Genomic DNA, 24,367 nt, shown 5'->3' on the forward strand with positions numbered 1-24,367 from the left:
ATCCATTCATCCATCCATCTTATCCAACATCATCCATCATATCTAACCATCCATCCATCATATCTAACCATCTATCCATCATATCTAACCATCCATCCATTCATCCATCCATCTTATCCAACATCATCCATCATATCTAACCATCCATCCATCCATCATAACTAACCATCCATCCATTTTTCATATCTAACATCATCCATCATATCTAACAATCCATCCATCCATCATATCTAACCATTCATCCATCCATTCATCCATCCATCATATCTAACATCAATCCATTCATCATATCTAACTATCCATCTATTCATCATATCTATCATCCATCATATCTAACCATTCATGCATTTATCCATCCACCATATCTAACATCAATCCATTCATATCTAATCATCCATCATATCTAACCATCCATCCATCATATCTAACAATCCATTCATTCATCCATCATATCTAACCATCCATTCATTCATCCATCCATCATATCTAACCATCCATTTATCCATCCATCCATCCCTTATATCCAACTATCATCCATCATATCTAACCATCCATCCATCCCATTCATCCATCCATCATATCTATCCATCCATCCATCCATCCATCATATCTATCCATCCATCCATCCATCCATCCATCCATCATATCTAACCATTCATCCATCCATTCATCCATCCATCATATCTAACATCAAACCATTCATCATATCTAACTATCCATCTATTCATCATATCTATCATCCATCATATCTAACCATTCATGCATTTATCCATCCACCATATCTAACATCAATCCATTCATATCTAATCATCCATCATATCTAACCATCCATCCATCATATCTAACAATCCATTCATTCATCCATCATATCTAACCATCCATTCATTCATCCATCCATCATATCTAACCATCCATTTATCCATCCATCCATCCCTTATATCCAACTATCATCCATCATATCTAACCATCCATCCATCCCATTCATCCATCCATCAAATCTAACCATCCATCCATCCCATTCATCCATCCATCATATCTATCTATCTATCCATCCATCCATCCATCCATCCATCCATCCATCCATCCATCCATCCATCCATCCATCCATCCATCCATCCGTGCATGAACACAATGGCCAATCAGAGGTGTTATTGAATCTGCTCAACAGCGCTCAAAGCGTCACATTTTTAAAATTTGGTATCGAAGTTGGTACTTTTGACAACACTACTACACATACTTCTTAAAGCAATTATCATATCTTACCACCCATCCATCCATCCATCCATCCATCCATCCATCCATCCATCCATCATATCTAACCATCCATCCATCATATCTAACCATCCATTCATCATATCTTACCACCCATCCATCCATCCATCCATCATATCTAACCATCCATCCATCATATCTAACCATCCATCATATCTAACCATCCATTCATCATATCTTATCACCCATCCATCCATCCATCCATCCATCCATCATATCTAACCATCCATCCATCATATCTAACCATCCATTCATCATATCTTACCACCCATCCATCCATCCATCCATCCATCCATCCATCATATCTAACCATCCATCCATCATATCTAACCATCCATCCATCATATCTAACCATCCATTCATCATATCTTACCACCCATCCATCCATCCATCCATCCATCATATCTAACCATCCATCCATCATATCTAACCATCCATTCATCATATCTAACCATCCATTCATCATATCTTACCACCCATCCATCCATCATCCATCCATCATATCTAACCATCCATCCATCATATCTAACCATCCATTCATCATATCTTATCACCCATCCATCCATCATATCTTACCACCCATCCATCCATCCATCCATCCATCCATCCATCATATCTAACCATCATATCTAACCATCCATCCATTCCTCCATCCATCATATTTAACATCATCCATCATATCTAACCATATATCCATTCATTCATCCATCCATCATATCTAACATCATCCATCATATCTAACCATCCATCTATACATCCATCCATCATATCTAACCATCTATCCATTCATCCATCCATCCATCTATCCATCATATCTAACCATCCAACCATTCATTCATCCATCTTATCCAACATCATCCATCATATCTAACCATCCATCCATCATATCTAACCATCCATCCATCCATCCATCCATCCATCCATCATATCTAACCATCATATCTAACCATCCATCCATTCCTCCATCCATCATATTTAACATCATCCATCATATCTAACCATATATCCATTCATTCATCCATCCATCATATCTAACATCATCCATCATATCTAACCATCCATCTATTCATCCATCCATCATATCTAACCATCTATCCATTCATCCATCCATCCATCTATCCATCATATCTAACCATCCAACCATTCATTCATCCATCTTATCCAACATCATCCATCATATCTAACCATCCATCCATCATATCTAACCATCCATCCATCCATCCATCCATCATATCTAACCATCATATCTAACCATCCATCCATTCCTCCATCCATCATATTTAACATCATCCATCATATCTAACCATATATCCATTCATTCATCCATCCATCATATCTAACATCATCCATCATATCTAACCATCCATCTATTCATCCATCCATCATATCTAACCATCTATCCATTCATCCATCCATCCATCTATCCATCATATCTAACCATCCAACCATTCATTCATCCATCTTATCCAACATCATCCATCATATCTAACCATCCATCCATCCATTTAGCATATCTAACATCATCCATCATATCTAACCATCCATCCATCCATCATATCTAACATCATCCATCCATTCATTCATCCATCTTATCCAACATCATCCATCATATCTAACCATCCATCTATCATATCTAACCATCTATCCATCATATCTAACCATCCATCCATTCATCCATCCATCTTATCTAACATCATCCATCATATCTAACCATCCATCCATCATATCTAACCATCTATCCATCATATCTAACCATCCATCCATTTATCCATCCATCTTATCCAACATCATCCATCATATCTAACCATCCATCCATCATAACTAACCATCCATCCATTTTTCATATCTAACATCATCCATCATATCTAACAATCCATCCATCCATCATATCTAACCATTCATCCATCCATTCATCCATCCATCATATCTAACATCAATCCATTCATCATATCTAACTATCCATCTATTCATCATATCTATCATCCATCATATCTAACCATTCATGCATTTATCCATCCACCATATCTAACATCAATCCATTCATATCTAATCATCCATCATATCTAACCATCCATCCATCATATCTAACAATCCATTCATTCATCCATCATATCTAACCATCCATTCATTCATCCATCCATCATATCTAACCATCCATTTATCCATCCATCCATCCCTTATATCCAACTATCATCCATCATATCTAACCATCCATCCATCCCATTCATCCATCCATCATATCTATCCATCCATCCATCCATCCATCATATCTATCCATCCATCCATCCATCCATCCATCCATCCATCCATCCATCCATCCATCCATCCATCCATCCATCATATCTAACCATTCATCCATCCATTCATCCATCCATCATATCTAACATCAATCCATTCATCATATCTAACTATCCATCTATTCATCATATCTATCATCCATCATATCTAACCATTCATGCATTTATCCATCCACCATATCTAACATCAATCCATTCATATCTAATCATCCATCATATCTAACCATCCATCCATCATATCTAACAATCCATTCATTCATCCATCATATCTAACCATCCATTCATTCATCCATCCATCATATCTAACCATCCATTTATCCATCCATCCATCCCTTATATCCAACTATCATCCATCATATCTAACCATCCATCCATCCCATTCATCCATCCATCAAATCTAACCATCCATCCATCCCATTCATCCATCCATCATATCTATCCATCCATCCATCCATCCATCCATCCATCCATCCATCCATCCATCCATCCATCCATCCATCCATCCATCCATCCATCCATCCATCCACACATCCATCCACACATCATATCTAACATTATCTATCACATTAAACCATCCGTTCTTTATATCTAACCATCCATTCATCATTTATAACTGTACATCCATTATATCTAACCATATATCCATTCTTTATATCTAGCCATCCATGTATCATATCTAATCATCCATCATATTCAATTTTTTTCACAAGAAACTTCAGCATGATACAGCACAATCAAAGCTAATCAGAACATATTAGATGTTCAATCTGCAGCTTCCTGAAGCGGGATTTTGGACAATTCACTGTGGACAGGGCTACACGGTACAACAGAAACAGAACCGATCACTCACTGTAGTACTTGCAGATGTACTCAGCAAAAATGCTGGAGGTGCAGAAGGTGATGATCTCGTAGTTCTGGTAGAACTCACTGAAGGACATGCCCAGGCAGTAATTTGGGAAGATCAGGAATACTTTATCCAGGATATAGGAGAGGTCTTGCAGATTCAGCTCTGGAACACAAGAACACGAGATGTGTGAATACAAGTTTTCGCAAGAAATAAAAAAAAACATTCTGAGTGTACGAGTGTGGACGGGCGTTTCTCACCAGGTATGGTCATGATGGTGACCGCGAGGAAGGTTGCAGTGCCGCTGATGATGTTGAAGATGGTGAGGCGTGTGTAGGCTGTGGCTGCCGTGCAGAACAGGAAGCTGAGCAGGTACATAAGGGGAATCACCGCCCAGCCATACAGAAGCAGCAACAGCAGAACATCCACCAGGTGGTTTTCGGCCACGAACGCTTTTACTGAAAACACTCGGAAGACCACCTGAGAAAGAAAAAAAAACATGTCAAGCATGTTGAGCCTAGTTGAACTCAGACATTCACTTTTTACTATAAATAAATATACAGCTTTCTATTCATTTGTGATTATACTGTGAATTTATTGTACATTATACAAGGTTTACATAATAAATTATATTTATAAAAGAAATATTAAAATTACAATTTCAACAACTGAATAATATTCAAGGTCTTTTAAACAATGAATTTACATGAAGTCTAGTCATTTGTGAGGATAATTTGTAAGGTAAATAATTTAAAAGCACATGATTTTTAAGATTGCATTACTTTTCGTTGACTTTTCAAGGTCTAGAAATAACACTTTTAATATTCCTAGACAGTACGTTCATACTGACCAGCATTAACAGGCAGGGTAACAGGAAGTTGATGAGGTCCCACAGCAGGGCGGAGAACCAGAAGTTGGAGAGGTAAACCCCGCTGACCTGCTGCAAGTGCTTGGACTTCACCGACCGCTCAGAGACGTGGAGCAGGGCAAAGGTGCTGGCTAATGACGCCATGCCGTACATGAGGTTTATGGCGATGGCAAAGCCTGTCTGACCCCTGTAGAGACAAAAATGGAACATTGATGAAACAGCTAAATGTCCCAGGTTTTTTAAAATGTATGTTAATATTAAACTGCAAAAAGACTGCTATTTAAATATGAAGTCTGCATGTTATGTCACGCGTTTATACATATTTGTCCACTACACATTAGTGTTGTCAAAATTATAGACTTCGATACCAAGTTGGTACTGAAATGTTAAAAATGTGACGCTTTGAGGGCTGTTGAGCGGATTCGTAAACACCTCTGATTGGCCTTTGTGTTCACGCACTCAACAGATATGTCTGTGATTGGCTACAATGATCAACACTTCAAAAACATGTTGTAAATAGACATCAATGACGCTCTTCACTGAGCGCTTATAGATGTACATGGGAGCATTTGAAAGCAGGTGCCTATCAGTGAACCAGTCCGTAAAATTGTGTATTTACTCCCGCTTTCAAAATGCTTTCAAATTCAAACATTTCCATGTGCTTTCAATGGGTTGATCATTGCAGCCAATCACAGACATATATGTTAAGTGCATGAACACAATGGCCAATCAGAGGTGTTATTGAATCTGCTCAACAGCGCTCAAAGCGTCACATTTTTAAAATTTGGTATCGAAGTTGGTACTTTTGACAACACTACTACACATACTTCTTAAAGCAACAATAATATTAGTACAGTTTCTTAAAACATAACTTAAGGAATATCACACAATTTTTCATTCATGTTTTTATTTAACTCATAATAAATCATAAAACACAAAATCCAGGAAAATTTAAACAGAGAATTTCTGAAAAAAATAATAGAATGGAAAAAAATTAAAATGGAATCAAGCGAAATGTAAACAGTATTTGGGAAAAGATAAATTGGAATTTAGTAAAAACATTATAACAGTAAAACATTCCATAGGGACCCACTTTGCATATTCCAAAAGCTGATACATACTCAGAAAGCTGGCTTTGCGCTGCCTCGGACATGTTGCGGGGCATGGGGTAATTTCCAGTGCGGATGGAGGCGTTGGGTCCTGCTAGTAGCTTGTAGAGAGCGTTGTCAACCAGCATGAGCGCCGTAGCAGGGGTGTGATAGCCCTGGTTGTTGAAGTAACCGATGATCTCAGCGTACCTCCTGGATCTGCCTTTGAAAGCCGCGCCCACCACACAGTGCTCGTTGAAAGCTCCGCCCTCCCTCTTGGCATTATATAGTACGTACTCTGACAAATCTGAACAGAAACAATTGGATGTTGTAGAGGCAGATACCGTGCATCACACTAGCGTTGTCAAAAGAACAAGTCGGTAATGAAATTTTAAAAATGTGATGCTTTGAGCACTGTTGAGGTGATCCGTAAACACCTCCGATTGGCCATGGTGTTCACAAGCTCAACAGATAGGTCTGTGATTGGCTGCAATGATCAATGCTTCAAAAACATGTTGTAATAAATGGACATCAATTGCGCTCTTCACTGAGCACTTACACAGATACACGGAAGCATTTAATAAGGGTTGACCGGACGGCTGAAATTCAAACACTTCTGTGTGCTTTCAAACGTTCCTGTGCATTGATCTTTGTAGCCAATCACAGACATACAATCTGACGATTGATCGCATGAACACAATATTTACGAATCCGCTCAACAGCACTCAAAGAGTCACATTTTAAAAATTTCAGTATCGACTTGATATAGAATTCGGTACTTTTGGCAACACTACATCACACTAGCATATTAAGATCATTGTTACCTGTTATATTAGTGGCAGGCATGGCTTTTTGGGAAGGCAGCTGTGCGGCATAGATCTCAGCCAGAGCTGCAGCCAACGGCCCAGCGTTGGCATCTAAGGCCACGGGTACGTGGGTAGGGCCATACTGCTTTAATGCCAGACGGAGCTGGGGGGAGTTATGGCTGCCAGGCATGGTGCGGGCCACCACCAGAGCCACCACGGTGAAAATGAGCGGCACCAGAAACTGAGCCACCATCACTTTCCAGTTGCGCCAGCTGTAGAGCGCCCTCTTCAGGAACATAGCGTAAAACTGCTGCATATAGAGTCTGGCCTAAGGATAAAAACATGCAAAAAAATAAAACAATAAATCCTTTCAAGAGAGAACCGCTCGCGTCCAGTGTAGACATGGTGTTAGTTTTCAATGAAAAGTGCTAAAAGCACTGACCCCGGTGTTAAGTTTGATGTTCGAGCAGTCCTCTGAGATCATAGTTCCGCTGTCAGTGAAATCCGTCACGTCGGTCATGCCGCTGATGCTGCTGGAGTCGTCCATGGTCCAGTCATTGGACCGCCGTTCATGCTGGTACTGCAGAGCCGGAAGCTGGATGGCCTGAATATCCAAACTGGAGTCCACAAGCTTCCCGACCCTGAAAGTTTGAGCACACGCAAACACACACGGTTATATAAAAAGATGAAACAAACACAAGGATCTGCATGAAAGTGGCTTTTAGTAGGACGCAGCTGGCCATCCATTGTATTTGCCTACACAACAGTAGTTATATAAAATGCAGAAGGGCTCAGAGAAGTGATACTGAAGGAGAGAAAGCATTGATGTCATCATAACCTGTCACTCCGAACCCTTTCCTTCAGCTAATGGCTGTTTGAAGTAGGACAGAAGATTGAGGACTGCATTTAAGCTCTTCAAAATCGTCATGAAAAATGTTTTCAGGATGAACAAACGTCAAGGAGAATTGGGTAAAAAAAATCTTCTCTGAATGATACACTAGAGACCACAGCAGAGTATGTTTCAGCAGGGTGTGTTTTCAGAGATAATTTAGAGTGGTTAAGAAGTCCTGCAAATCAATTTTTTTAAATGAATCAGTTCATATGTATAATTCAGCAAAGTTCCTAACGTGTTCACGGAGATCCTTTCTCATTTTGATTTCAGAGTGAACGGTCAGTGCTAAAATCAGGGAACATACGGTTTACAAAATAGTTATTTAAACAATTCATTTTCTTCCACATCCATTTAATGTTTACATCTCAGCAAACATGCTCATGTAGTTTATTATAGGACAATATATGGAAGTAAAGCAAATAAATAAGGCGGGACTGTTGTTACTGTTAATTAAAACAAACTGTTAATAATCGTTTTTGTTCAGCTGAAATCAAATATAAATATTAGTGAACAATTTGAAATGTTGTCTGAACAACTATTTGCAATAAATAAGTTTAAGCTGAAGCACTAAAATGACTAAAACTGAAATTCAAATACATTTAATTAAAGCTATATAAAAATATTTAAAAATAAACAAAAATAAATAAATAAATAAATGGACAAAAAGCGCATAATAAAATTACTAAAATAAAACTAATGATATAGAATTATATAAACTAATTAAAAATATTAATAAATACAATTTTAAAACAATAAGCCCCAAGAAGCCGTGGTTTACAGTGAAATTATAACAGCTGAGGGATATCGATGCAACATTCACAAAGTAAAACAAAAAAAAAAAGCCGAATTTTACCAAAAAACAGATTTTACCCCCTGGAATGTGATTTTTATTGGGGGAATCCTCCCTGAAACGTGATTGGGCTACTTTTGGGCTAATTTTGAGTAACAATTGAGTGGGTTTTGTTGTGAAAACCTGGCAACCCTGGTGTCAGGGCATGGGAAATCCCCTTAACTGTTAAAAGGACAAGATATCGCTGTGGACGTTCAAACGGCTTTTTATTATGAACATTCAACTGACCTGAAGGAAAATGCTATATAGATGCAGGTAATACAAGCTTCAACGAACAGTATCAGTGAGAACAAACATGTGTTAGGTGAAGCGGTCATAATAGTGAATAAAACACAGATATTGATCAATCAAAATCAAGGACTGGATCTAACCATTTTATAAAAGTATATAAATAATACTAAAATAAAGAGCAGCTAGGGAAAAAAAAATATTCAAGAGTGGGAGAGAAAATCAGTTTCTCACAAACCACTAAATCAGTGAGGAAAAACAGTAAAGAATGTGAAATGAAACAGACCATTTTGTACACAATGTAAGTGCAACGATGTCTGTCAAACTTTACTGAATAAAATATGAGCATTCAATTTTTTTCTGCAGAGATTTTATCAACCATTCTATTAACCATTTTATTATTTTTGTTCTAGTGTACAAAAATCATGATAGAGATTCTTTATTATCTGTGGGAGTCTTGTGGTCAAATACCTGAGAAAAACCTCCTCCATGGTGGTAACGGACGCCCCATAGCTGGCGATGCCCAGCTCGTCTCGATTCATCTCCAGCTCAGCGAACAGCAGCTCAAACCTGCGGAGAAACACCAGATCTGAGTGCACAGTGCAAACATGACAATCAATAACTGCTGAGCGTGGAAAGAAATAACAGTAACACTTCAATATGGGGAACACATATTCACTATTAACTATGACTTTTGCCTCAACAAACTCTTAATTTACTGCTTAGTAATAGTTAGTAAGGTAGTTCTTGTAGTTTAAGTTTAGGTATGGGGTAGGATTTAGGGATGTAGAATGTGGATATGTAGAGTAAGGCATTAATAAATACTAATAGACAGCCAATATGCAAGCTAATAAGCAACTAGTTAACAGTGAGAACTGTTCCCCATACTAAAGTGTTACTGAAATAACTTCAGTGAAATCCATCCATATCCATTCATTTTTTTCAGTTCAATAAAAATGCAAATGTATCATTGTCATGTCACTCAAAACCTGTACCACAAAAATAGATAATTGAATTCATGAAGTTACTTTAATGAGCTCAATTACTGTTCACATATCTACTGACTATATTTGGAGCTTGAAGCTGCTGGTTATCATCCAAATTCTGTATACATTTATTTTATTAGATTATTATTTTAGTATAATTGAGTTTTTTTTTTTATTTAGATTTTATTTTAATTTTTATAGTGTTTTTGTCATTTTTAAGATTTAATTATTTTAGTACTTAAAAACTAAATGAAAATGAGAAATATCACCTTGGCAACTAGCTGAAATGTATTTTAATTTAAGCAATGATTTTTTTTTTTTTTCCTTATGGTTTCAGGTTTTATTCACGATAATAACCCTGGTTCAATGAAAAATTATATTTTGTACATTCAGGAACATTGAGGATAATTGAAAATTATATAATTTTCCTTTTGGGGTGAGCCATTTCTTTTTCACAAAGAGCTTTTAGGATGTTTTTCTCTTATTGAAGGTGGTTTAGAGGGTCTCTGAGGAGAAAGACGTGTGTCTAATGAACAGAAAAGACTGCTGTTTCGAGACCTTCACTAAAAAACAGCTCAGTGGGTAAATTTAGTCTATCCGTTGCTACGGCAGCTCAAAAGAATCAGACCCAAGACTGAAGCCTCATACACGTCATACATCTGTATACATCAAATTACTTTATTCATAATTCATTGTTTCTTATAAGTACCAGCTGAGTTTGTGCAATCAAGGTTATTGATTAAAGGCAATGATGATAATGGCCTTGATGTTTGTATTCAAACTCTTAAAATCATACGTTATATAAAATCAGCAGGATTCAAACAACGCTGCATTTGCAACAGCATACTAACATACTGCTTTTGCTATTTTTGCAGTATACAGTTCAAGGCATGCAAACTTCTATTTGCATCGATGACCTACTACTTTGGCCAAAATGTGTAGTACACAACCAGAGTACATCGCATGAAATATAGCATATATATCATAGTACTTGTAATTAGATTATATTACATTTTAAAATACTCATAATTAGACTACTGTTACTTTTTTATTGATTACACGTTATTCCTACAATGACAGTAAATTATGAATAATTCATTAAATGCCTCTTTCACAAGATGTAATATAAGTCTCTGGTGTCTCCAGAATGTGTCTGTGAAGTTTCAGCTCAAAATACCCCACAGATCATTCATTATAGCTTGCCAAATTTGCCTCTATTTGGATGTGAGCAAAAACACGCCGTTTTTGTGTGTGTCCCTTTAAATGAAATGAGCTGCTGCTCCCGGCCCCCTTTCCAGAAGAGGGCGGAGCTTTAACAGCTTGCACTTCGATTGCTCAACAACAACAAAACTGGAGAATCTCACGCAGCCAAAATGAGGATTGTCAGTAGCGGTGTTCAGCCTTACATTGTTCAAACCGGAGTCGACACTGATGGAGAGACTCAGGAAGAAGTTACAACTTTTAGAATTAAACTGGACGTTTCTGAATGGTCAGCGGATACATTTGTGGAGATGATTCAACTCATCCACTAGCACGTGCTGTCATGTTAATGTTTTGTGCAAATCAAGCGTTTGTGAAGCAGTCCGGAGTAAAATGACATCATGGTAACAACACTCTACTACAACAACTCTTCATCTTCTCTAAAGCAGCCCAACATGGCCTCACCCTCTTTGTTGCGTGTTCTCGGGGGCGGGTTTATGTCAATTTTAGAGTTAGTGATGAGGTGCAGACTCATTGGTAGATGATGAGTGCATCCACGGCAGTAGAGGCGGCACAACTATAACGATCAGTCAATAATCCCACCCACTTTTGAGCGGTACTAACTGCAATGGAAAAGCAAATTCAAAGTAAAGCGAGCCGAGCCGAACCGAGTAGTACCACGCAGTGGAAAAGCGGCATTTGTAAGTAATCTACCCAGCTCTGCCGACAATGCAATGTACTTGACTCATTCATACAGACACAAAATTTGATTAAAAATGCAAAATAATAATGGCAAACTAATGAGGTCATGTAATGACAATGTAGCAAACTAGTGTTTGAAATTCATTGCAAACAACACTACTTTGAACTACTGTGCTATGCAAATACAACAGACATCTGATATCTGTCGTCTTACCGGCTGGTGCTCTCTTTGGGCAGTATGTACGAGAGTTCAGCGCCTGCACTGCTCTCTAGAGTTGCGTCAGGCACATACATGTGGACTAGACGGGTGATCTCAGACACGTTACAAAATGCGTCTTTTACGATAACCATGTGGTAACCAGCACCTGTGAGAAGTACAAGAGAAACAGTTTAGATAAACATTTTTTTTTTTACTGAGACTTTTACTTTAGATAGAAGTCCTTCATTGGACTTATAGTCCATCTTGAAAACACAACTTACAAGACCACCATATTGAACTTAGCAAATGTCTGTCAATCATTTTTCTCAAAAAAAGAGCTAAAATTTCTGCTCAACAATATTTTAATGACATTATTCTGTTTAAAATGTGCCATGTCCTCACCGTATTTGTTCTTGAGGAAGAGCGGCGAGCCGCAGCACTGGAGCTCCCCGCCTGCCATGATGGCGATACGATCTCCCAGCAGGTCGGCCTCGTCCATGAAGTGTGTGGTGAGCAGGATGGTGCGGCCATGTTTCTCGCCCTGCAGCAGGTCCCAGGTGGCCCGTCGGGCTGAAGGGTCCATTCCTGAGGTGGGCTCGTCCAACATCACCACCTACAGGTAAACAATGGGTTTTGTTAACATTTGAGTGGCTAACTTTAATGGAAAACCTTTAAGTACTGATGGGAAACCTCTGGTCGTCTTCATTTAGGGTTCACACTTGGCTCCTTTGAGGTCAAAAGTGACCGAAGCCTTGAAATGTAACTTTTTTTCAGGAAAACTAATGTAATATATTTTTGTTCAATAATATTGCATGTTAAAATAGAGACAAGGCATTTAAAATCCAATTTTTTTGAAGGTAGATTAGTGCCATCTGGTGGGAGTAAAAAAAAGAAAAACTGGTGTAATGTCATGGTGTAACCACTAGATGCCTGTATAGTTCTATATAAAGTGGCTTATAAATTATCTAGTTGTTTTTAGACATTCATACTTATGTTTATTAAGTTGTGGATTTGGATTTATACTTAGACATTCTCAAAGACTACTTTTTGTCAAGGTTTAGATTTGTTTTGTTTGAAATGTTGATTTGAATTGACAGTTTTTGCATTCATTTTACAACAGGCAAAGCTGAACATACAGAGGTGGACATTTTATTACACAACATCAAAATTCAATAAAAATGTAACAAAAATGAACCAGTATGCTTTATCACAGCTTAATTAATCTGGGTCTGATCTGATTTTAACCTCTTTATTGAGTCTTTTGGCTCAATATTACCATATTGTTACAGCCACATCAGTTCATTTGTGTGTATAATAGTGTGTTTGTGTTTGTGTTTGTGAGTGCGCTTGAGTGTGTTTGAGTGTGTCTATTATGCACTTCTTGACATTTTAGTCACCCCTTCAATGCTGTGCACTTTTTTCTGGACAGTGGCTGAAAATTAGTTTGTACCACCAGAAGATTCTCCAAGTTTCCGTATTTTTTTGTACTTCCTATTAATTTCCTATATAGGTCATTTTTGACTGTGAAGGAGCCAAGTGTGATTATTTTTTCAACCCTTTAACATATCCGAATCATGTCCATGATTTTTTTGTGTGTTCACATAGCTAATGTTTAAACAAAGTTTCCTTTGTCTGACCTTTGAGTCTCCGATTAAAGCAATGCCGATGGAAAGCTTCCTTTTCATCCCACCAGAGAGAGTCTTAGATCGCGCATTACGCTTATCCTCCAAATTAAGGATCCGGAGGATGCGGTCAACCTCATCAGGGATCTTTTCACGAGGGTAACCCTTCAGCTGAGGAGAAGAAACAAGGCATGTAACGATTCATCTCAATGCTGAATAGACTCCAACAATCGGTTCCAGAAGTAAAAATCCCATTCATTTTCTCCATATAGAAACTGATTTTATAACGATAATTTATAAAGTGTTAAAAATAGATCTACTATAAGGTTAATCGGTGATATATGCTTTTGTCTAAGCCACCAACTATCAGCTTTTTAAAATAATAATGTTTAACAGCAGAATTCCTGGTGAAAACTACATTACCCATAGTTCTGTTAAGAAATCCACCAATCAGAGAATCACGACTAGTCTCCTTTCAAACTACTTAAATATTTGTGTATGCATATTTTGCAATAAACATAAAATATATTGTTTCTATATACATTATCAACATCTTTAAATTAATAGTTTTATTGTTTTTGGTTTGGTTCGTGACTTATAACTAACAAAATCCCTTTAAATCCCCATTGGAAAAATAAATAGAACAAATGCTTTTGGAACCTATGCTGCTGAAATTTGTGGATGGGCACTGATGCACTTAAGTTCATTTTTTAAAAAAAAGACAAAAAGAACATATAGGACACTTAAACAGAAAAATGGATAACATATATGGACAATCACAGAGCCAGGTGTCTTATAGACATCCTCTACCTGTGTGTAGAAGAGCAGGTGTTCTCGGACGGTGAGGTTGTCGAAGAGCACGTCGTGCTGCGGACAAAGACCCAGGCTGCGGCGGATCAGAGCCATATCCTGACATATGTCATAACCGTTAATGTACGCACGGCCGCTGCTGGGTGGGAAAAGGCCTGGGAATGAAGAGACAAAGATAATTTGAATGGTGTAAAGAAGCGATCAACTCTGATTGACCTCTGTTATCACTGTTTACAGGTAGGAGCAGAATCAATGGTGTAGATGCTAGCTATAAGAGATAACACTTAGCTTGACTAAGCAAGTATGAATGTGTGTGATGATCAGTGGTTGTATTTAGCTGCATATATGGATCTAAAGACATTTGTAAGTCCTTCTGGGGTCCTTCTATAACATTAAATATAAATGAGATTGTCAAGCTACAAGATCATTTCATACTTACAAGGTAAATTAAAAGCTAGACAACTTTGTAACTATACAAGCTAATATCAAATAGTACAGAGTAGCTAAACTAAGCTTTTAAAGAGGGCATGACTTTTTAAAAATAACTATAATTAGTTTGCATTCAGTGTTTTGAAGCTTTCAAACTAGCTACAAGTTAATAATAATTTCAAGGTAAATAAAAAGATAGCTAGCATGTAGCTATACAACTTGCTAACAAAGAAGCTTTTTAAGAGGGCAATATATTTAAAAAAAAAAAAAAACTTTCAAAGCTTCAGCTTATACAGTGTTGAGAAGCTACTTTCAAACTAGCTACAAGCTAATCATAATATCAAGATAGAATAGCTTGTGGCTATATAAGCTGCTAACAAAGAGTAGCTTAACCGTGAAGCTTTTAATTAGGGCAATATCTTTGAAAAAACTATAATTAGCTTATGCAGTGTTGTGAAGCTACTTTCAAACTAGCTACAAGCTAATCATAATACATAATTTAAAGCTAGACTAACATGTAGCTATACAAGCTAACAAAAAGCTAGCTAAAAGTAAATGTTTAAAGGGGTGATATCTTTTTAAAATGACTTATAATCAGTTTATATGCTGTAAAGCTACTTTCAAACTAGCTACAAGCTACTCATGATTTAAATGATTGAAACAGTCAAGCTACTATTTTGAAAAAGTATTTAGCTTCAATTTAGTTAGCTACTTTTTTTTTGTTTTATCTGCACAAGATTTACATTAAACAATCAGATATTCAAACTATAAATGTTAATTTATTTAGCTGAGTCATAAACATAATGCTTTTTTAAGTAAACATTACACTAAAAAACAAATTATGTACAAAGGATTTTCCAAGAACGCAATACGATTCAACTGAATCATTTATTGAATCAGTTCAAAATAAAATGAACCATTCAAAGGAACTGGTTCACTAAAAAGAATCACATTTCCTAAAGCAATTTGACAAAATTGTTTAAAAACTTCACTGAAGTACATTAAAACTAAACTGTTCACATAACTCTCACCTGTCAGCATTGATAGTGTGGTGGTCTTGCCCGCTCCGTTGTGACCCAGCAGGACAGTGATCTGGCTTTCGAACATGTTGAGCGTTAAATCCCTCACCGCCTCCTTGGTCTTATTGCCCACTTTGAAGACCTGTGACAGAATGATCCACATGTTTACGTTCTCCAACAGTTTCTAGAGGAAGTCCATGTCTCTGTCACACTGACCTTGCACGCACACACAGAGTCTACCATCTGTCCCCTATGAATCTAATAATATTAATGCAGATCACGGTGCATCCGATACCTTAGCCAAATGTTTGATCTTGACCCCCGAGACCAGTCCAGCTGGCTCCTCTTCGATAAATTCCCCTTTCATCTTCTTCTCAGCATCCTCATCATCCTCCTTCTCCTTCAGAAAGGCCACACGAGGGCTGCTGCACCAGTACGAGGGCTGAGGGCAGATGAGGAGGTGAAATATTAGACAACCATTTAAGTTATGCAAGATTTTTTTTAACTTAAATTTCATTAAAGTTTACAGTCCGCACACATCTACTTTTAGGAGCAAATTTCATGTTGAACAGCCACTAAAAGTTTATGCACATAACCCTTTACTCTCAACTCTTTCTCTATAATATGTCCAAACGTGCGGCCATATTAGCGACATTTTTGCTAAATTTCACGGGCAAAAATTTTCATTTATCTATTGTCAATACAGTAACAATTTATGAAGCACAGAAATCACATTCAATCCAAGAAGAATTCTGTTGGTTCATGTGGCAAATTTACCTGACTGTGAAAACCGCATGGGAAAAATCTCTTGACCTCATGTAAAATACCCGATTTCCTGGATTCCTACTGAAATTACTGGATTGCGCGAAAATTCACTGAACAACGGTAAAAACTGTAAATCTGCCCTGCTGGAAAACATGCTTAAACCTGGTTTGCTGGTCTTATTTGGTTTAAGATGTTCTCCTAGCCAGGCCAAGCTAGTCTTTAAAAGTGCCCCAAATTCCCCTAAACCCCAGTGGTACTAGTTTTACTTGATCTCAGTGATGTGTTTGACACTAAAGATCATAAAATACTCTTAGATCGACTACAATATTACACTGATATTTAGGGACAATCATTAAGGTGGTTTAGATTGCAACTATTAGACCATCACCATTTTGTCTATTTAAATGGGGAAAAATCTATAAAATAATGTCAGATAAATTATGGAGTGGCACAAGGATCTGTGTTAGGTCCTCTGTTGTTTTCAATATATATATTATATATACACTACCAGTCAAAAGTTTGGAAACATTACTATTTTTAATGTTTTAACATGGCTGTTTTAAAAAAACAATAATACTGTGAAACGTTATTACAATTTAAAATGATGTTTTTCTATTGTAATATATTTTAAAATATAATTTATTCTTGTGATCAAAGCTGAATTTTCAGCATAATTACTCCAGTCTTCAGTGTCACATGATCCTTCAGAAATCATTCTAATATGATAATTTGATACTCAGTTATTATCAATGTTGAAAACAGTTGTGTTGCTTAATATTATTTTATAACCTGTGATACTTTTTTCAGGATTCATTGATGAATAAAAGGTTAAAAAGAACAGCATTTTTTCAAAATATAAATCTTTTCTAACAATATAAATCTTTACTATCACTTTTTATCAATTTAACACATTCGTGCTGAATAAGTATTAATCAGTATTAATTTCTTTCAAAAAAAAAAAAGAGAAAAGAAAAATTACTGCCCCCAAACTTTTGAACAGTAGTGTAAATTGTTACAAAAGATTTCTATTTTATATAAATGCTGATATTTTTTTACTTTTTATTCATCAAAGAATCCTGAAAAAGTATCACAGGTTATAAAATAATAAGCAACACAACTGTTTCCAACATTGATAATAAATCATCATATTACAATGATTTCTGAAGGATCATGTGACACTGAAGACTGGAGTAATGATGTTGACAATTCAGCTTTGATCACAGAAATAAATTATATTTTAAAGTATATTAAAATAGAAAACCATAATTTTAAATTGTAATAATATTTCACAATATTATTGTTTTTTTCTGTATTTATTATGACATAAATGCAGCCTTAATTAGCATTAGAGACTTTGTTCAAATACATTAACCCTTAAAAGCATACCTCGGGTCTTTAGGGACCCGGGACGTCATTCACTACCCTGCTCCTCGTTCATTATTTAAAGTTAGACATCAACCTTCTTGGTATTCCTCAATCAATTCATTATAAAGAATATAACAAGAAAAAAAAATCATAAAATTATAAAAGAATGCCTATTTTTATATTCATTTTTTTGTAAAAATTGTATAGGGTCGCAGACGACCCGAGGTGTGTATGAGTGTATATATATTTTTCTGCACAACAATTGAATCTTAGATGACGGAATAAGTGCAATTCACTTTTATTCCACAAGGTGGCAATGTCTGATGCTGAAGTGATGACTCATTCAGACAGAAAACGAAATAATAAGCAAAACATGAAATGGCTTAGTTTACTGCAGAGCAAGTACTGAACACAATCAAATATGACTAACTGTCACTGGATGGATCTGGTGAAGCTGTTAGCGATCGAAATATTGATTTTGAAGATGTTGAAAATTATATAGTTTTGAGAAAATGTTAGAGATTGCGAATGGGCTCAGTGTGTGATATATATATATATATATATATATATTAGACATAACTAGAAAAATGTATACATTTTTTTTTTTTTTTTTTTGTCTTATATTAAACCATTTGGAAATGTAAGGCTTGCACAAGGCCTTCATTTATGTGTGAAGATTTTCACACATAAATGCAGATTTATGCAGATTTATTTATTTTTTTATATATAAAAAAACATTTGTGTTTCCCATTCATTTTCCCAAAACACCATGAGTTTTTTTTTTCTCTTTTTTTTTTTTTTTTTACATACATTTAGAACAACTGAACCAAGGGTTTTGTGTGTGTAAACAAATAAATAATGTAGAAAAAGTAACAAAATGCCACTGAGATGAAGGGAATCATGTTTTTTTAACCAAGGAAAATTGGATTGGGGTCATATAGACCTCAACTGACAAACAAACAAACTGCAAAATTTAAGGTGACATGTATCATGTCTGTAGAATGAACTGTGTAGGAGTTCAAAAGTGCCAAAGTTCAAATCCCTTACGTGATCAACAACGATAATAAAGATGCTTTCCTTAGAAAACACAACTAAAAACATATATTACGTAACTAATTAAGTTTAAGAAATTCTTGTGAGCCCTGTGAAATTTACATTTACAGAATAGCTCAAAAACCAGGTCGCTGCAAATCTATTTGACACAGTGGTCACACTGTTTTCAGACAGCAACTGCGTTACATGAATGCATGTGTGTATAAACGTGCTAGACATCCAGACACCACAGAGACAAAGGTGTGACCCAGGAGGCCATTGTTTCATATCACTTTCACTTTTCTTCAGGGTCTTTATTACCGGCCTGTTGATAAGCCAGTCTGCAAACACAAGCAATGACGCAGTGGGTGTCCTACTTATACAATAGCTCTGCGCAATTTGAGTCGCTGTTCTTCGCACTTCCTGGCCGTCTTGATGACATAAGCAAGGTTTTCCTGCCGAGACCAAGTGCTTCCTGTCTTTTGAGGGCCCAACGGTCAGGAAATCACTCCAGTTGCATACATACAGGATCTCATGGGTGAACCGCTAATCTCTGCAACAAGTTCACAAGGCCAAAATAAGCCTGTTTTGACCATAATTTCGCAAGAACAGCAACACATGTGATGTGCACGAGGAAGTTTGTGGATTGTGGAAATACATGCACTCAAAACAAAAGCATAGCTACATTTTTGACTATCTACCCATTACCATTTCAGTCAGTATCCAACTATTGGCCATACACAAGAGACTGACCATTCATTTTTCTGGGATAGGTTGCCAGGTCTTTCCCCAAATGGCATTGATGTTTCCAAAGAAGAACCTTTAACATCATTGGAAACTTTCCATTGCTCCTTTATAGTTCTTCAAATTATTAAAATGTGCTTCACACTAAGAAAAAAGTGGTTCTTTTAAGAACTGTTCACTGAAAGGATCTTTGAGAAACCAAAGACAGTGACCAAAAATACAGCTACAGACAATGTGCAAGTAGGCAATACATACCAGCATGAAGAAGTACCATGGACGAGGGACACCATACTCTCCTGGAAACACTGCTTCCACGTACCAGGCGACCAGAGCGTACAGCACAGCGTCTAGCAGCAGCAGTCCGATCACCTGGGCCAGAGAGAAGTCATCGTCCACCGTTACCGGATCAAACATGTTACTCCACTGGATGCCCGTGCCTGAGGACAACACAGGATCAGCTTGAGATGCATGGTTAGAGCAACAATAGTGTCAGGTTTAGTTCATCTCCCTGACCTTTGCCCTCAAACATGCCGATCAGCTGGGCTCCCATAGCCATGGCTACATTGGAGATGAGGCAGGCGGAGACTTTCTGGGCGTGTGATAGCAGGTCATAGCGAGGCCACAGGAAGATGTACGGCAGGTAGCTAAAGAAGTAGATGAAGCCGCCTGCTGCTGCGGCAACATTCGCTACGGGAGAGAATGACACTGAGATTAGATTTTGCTTAAATTAAATGAAAACATCACAAAAACCAAGTCATGTGCACTGAAAAAGATATAATAATTTATATTTTACTATAAGATTACTTTTAATCGGGGAGTAACGATATTCAAACTGAACCAAAAAAACGAGATACACCACCCACAGAACGAACCGCGATAGGTCCATTGGATCTACACAAATGAATACATCATTGTAGCCTAACTGTCTGAGGTTTTCCCACGTAACGGGGTTACATTAACTTGTAATTGCCATGGGTTCAACTTGCAACTTTAACTTGTAACTTGGTTGCCATGGGTTGTTTTTCATGTCCACTGGTTGAAGTGACCCCAAATAACATGATATTTAGCCTCAGAATGCGAACTTTACCAGGGGAACCCAGAAAAAAGCAGATTTAAAAAAAAAAAAAAAGGAAGACATTTTGTTTAGTTTTCTCCCCGATGTACCGAAATGAACCGTGACTTCAAAACCTAGGTACTGAACTGTCAGTTTTGTGTATCGTTACACCCGTACTTTTTTAGATCTTTAAAATCGTGTTTAATGACAATTAATAACATTTCCTCCCACAAATTCTTATACCGTAAAGTTTTTTTGGAGGGGGATTTACAGTTATTCATAATGTTAATTTTCTGAATAAAATTACTGTAAAAAAATAATATTCTATGGTGATTTAAATAACAACAAAACAAATACTACCATTTATAAATACTTTATTTAAATAATATTTATTTTTATGGTTTTATTCATTTATTTTTAATACAATTTAATTAAATAGCATTTCATATTTTTTTTACATTATATTAGTGTGAATTTGGAGGGAAATGTATGTAAAATAAATAAATAAACAAAAAACAAAACTAATTATAAAACGAGGTACCAATTATATTTCTTGTCTTTTCTAGAAATCCCTCAAATATGCTGATTTGAAGATAATTTTTTATTTTATCAAATGTTGAAAAATTTTGTTACCCTGCTTCATATTTTTGTGGAAACCATGATTTTTCTCCCCCAGGATTCTTTGATGAATAGAAATTATTTGAAATAGTAAACTTTTGTAACATTATAAATGTTTTTACTTTCACTTTTAATCAATTTATTGCATCTTTGCTATTCATTTCTAATTAATTCCTTACAGATGAATAATTTTACTGACCCCAAACCTTTGAAAGGTAGTAATGTCAATTTAAATATGTACATTTCTATGGAAGCCTGCTCAAAATAAGAAATCATTTTTGGGTGAATGTGACCTGGACGTTTTTGTGACATTCTCCCTCATACACACACCGCATGAGTTTCAGTCTATGAGACTGAATGGACATGATGTGAATGAGTTCAAACCCATGCAATCACACACACAGCCTTGAACATCCTTCCCTCCGACCCTCAACCAGCCATAAAAGAGTGAACGCGAGAGAGGTGATGGCAGAAAAGAGTGGCACTGCTGTTCATCAAATGGAAGAAAATGACACACTGCTATTTTTACATTCATATCTCAAAGGGATGCATAGATGCGGAGAGCCTCTTCAGACTCAACAATATGTCATTTGGGGTTTGAATGGGATGGACAGGCAGAGCAGGACGTGTTGATTAAGGTCCATTTCAGCATCTCTAAACCCAAAAGAGGACAAGACTCTATGGGCCTTTGAATAAAGGAGGTCGTTGAACCGCAGAGAGTCGATTTCAGACATGTAGCCTCACTGTGCTGTAAGAAAAAGTAGCTAACCTTGTTCTACATCACATATATCAGTAAAAGCTTCTCAAATAGTGACTTACATGATAAAGACTGTTATAATGAAACAATTCGCCCTACCGAGGTACTTCTACCTACGTCACACATGACCTTTCCAACGTGATTAGGTAATGCATGGTGCATCGCAGAGCAGTGCAAGATGAGCATTTGTGGTTATAAATTATATAATTGATATTCTTTTTAGAAAATGACCAATCGTTTCGCTAGATAAGACCCTTATTCCTCAGCTGGGATCATGTAGAGCACTTTGAAGCTGCACTGAAACAATTTTGATCTTCAACCCGTTGGCACCTCTTGAAGTCCAATATATGGAAAAAACCTTAATTTCTTTTCAACTGAAAAAAGAAAGACAAACATCTTGGCTGATATGGGGGTGAGTAAATTATCAGGAAATTTTAATTTGGAAGAGAACTAATCCTTTAATGATGTTTCAATTCGAGCCCGAGTCGGATTCTGAAAATGCGGATGATCAAGCCAATCGATCGGAACTTGAGCAGTCCGAAATTAGTTTTCCATTTTCTTTAGGCAAAATACTTATTTTTATTTTGTGGTGAAATTAATGGAGTATGAATAATTTATTATATTTAATTTGTTTCAGAAATTGTTGGACTAAATTTGAAAACATGAAAAGCTAATTGAAGATGCCCTGGGCAAATGAAACATGAACTTTATGAATAGGTAAATCATACCATGAACATCTAAAATATTAATGTCAACCAAAGCATTTGCCTGGAGTCTAAACAAGAAACCATTTCTCTTAAAAGCACTGGGTGTGCCGCAGATTAAAGCGGAACTCAGTAAGATTTGCGAAGCTCCCCCTACAGGTTCCTTCAGTGAATCACACTGTCGTAAATACTCCAAGCGCAGCTCTGAACTACAACGCTCACCAGCGCAGTAGTTTTGCAAATACAGTACAAGAAATCTCGATGGAGGAGGGTAATTTTCGACATTGTCTTCTAAAGTCATAATATATACATTGTTTTTGAATTACGGTAAAGCATTTTGTCACTCTCGCGTGAACGTGAACATGAGGCGAGATTGTGTCAGGTCGATGCAGCTCAAGTTGCAAGTGCTGTATTCTGGCGTAGACGTGCCAGAGGGGGTTAGTGCTTGCCTCAAACACACCACTACAAGTCAATTAACCATCGTAAAAAACTATTTATGAAGGTAAAAAAAGTTACTTAGTTCTGCTTTAATATACACATAACTCTGCTGATGACAGCAAACATATGATATTACAGTACCTGTGGCAGCAATATAGACATGCAAAGCCTCATTACCTCATGCAGTACATACATATTTTGAAAGTTATTCATTTTTCTTGCTATATCAGAATTTAAAGCCTGAAAGCATGGACATTTTAACTGTTTTCTGGATCTTCGGGAGGAGATTGGAGATTTAAGTTTAATTTCTACATTTCCAGAACTGTTTATTTCACACCGACATGAGTTATTCTGGCGGGCCATTGATATCGCGGCTCCACTTCGAGTTCACTATGCGCAGACTCGAGACTCAAGATGTCAGCGCCATATTGGGACACTGGTGGCTTCACTTACTACAATGGAAGAGAGTAAAGGTGTGTCGTCCATTTTTTTTTTTTTTTTTTACAGTCTATGTCTGTTCCTCACGCAAATCACAAAATTTTGTTTCATTTTGACTTTTTGGAGCCTTACAGAAATGGTCACCCACCACTTTCATTGTCTAGAAATGAACAGCCTAGAAAATCCTACTAAATACTCATTTTTTGGATGAACTACAGATGTAAAGGGGTCCTTGTAGCAAGCAGGGCGGGGCAGAGAGCCGCGGGCACGGAGCGAGGCAGGTGGCGAGAGGGTTAATGAGCGTCAGTGCGCCACACTGGTCTCAACTTCCATGGAGGAA

General features: G+C 36.9%; 1 protein-coding gene across 2 annotated transcripts in view; it reads right to left on the reverse strand.

The window, feature by feature from the left end:
• Positions 1–24,367, reverse strand: part of abca3b (ATP-binding cassette, sub-family A (ABC1), member 3b) — a 61,155-nt gene that overhangs the window by 13,594 nt on the left and 23,194 nt on the right. For both annotated transcript variants that reach the window (XM_067381273.1, XM_067381272.1), the window contains exons 9-23: positions 20,532–20,705; positions 20,274–20,455; positions 16,408–16,554; positions 16,125–16,254; positions 14,665–14,819; positions 13,870–14,025; positions 12,635–12,845; positions 12,248–12,398; positions 9,617–9,715; positions 7,618–7,816; positions 7,194–7,503; positions 6,403–6,676; positions 5,264–5,468; positions 4,674–4,893; positions 4,420–4,578 (exon numbers count right to left, since the gene is read on the reverse strand). In XM_067381273.1, coding sequence (XP_067237374.1) covers positions 4,420–4,578; positions 4,674–4,893; positions 5,264–5,468; positions 6,403–6,676; positions 7,194–7,503; positions 7,618–7,816; positions 9,617–9,715; positions 12,248–12,398; positions 12,635–12,845; positions 13,870–14,025; positions 14,665–14,819; positions 16,125–16,254; positions 16,408–16,554; positions 20,274–20,455; positions 20,532–20,705 — 2,772 coding nt within the window. The remainder of the gene's footprint in view (positions 1–4,419; positions 4,579–4,673; positions 4,894–5,263; positions 5,469–6,402; positions 6,677–7,193; positions 7,504–7,617; positions 7,817–9,616; positions 9,716–12,247; positions 12,399–12,634; positions 12,846–13,869; positions 14,026–14,664; positions 14,820–16,124; positions 16,255–16,407; positions 16,555–20,273; positions 20,456–20,531; positions 20,706–24,367) is intronic.

The sequence above is a fragment of the Chanodichthys erythropterus genome, chromosome 3 (genome assembly GCF_024489055.1).
Source record: "Chanodichthys erythropterus isolate Z2021 chromosome 3, ASM2448905v1, whole genome shotgun sequence".
Lineage (NCBI taxonomy): Eukaryota > Metazoa > Chordata > Actinopteri > Cypriniformes > Xenocyprididae > Chanodichthys > Chanodichthys erythropterus.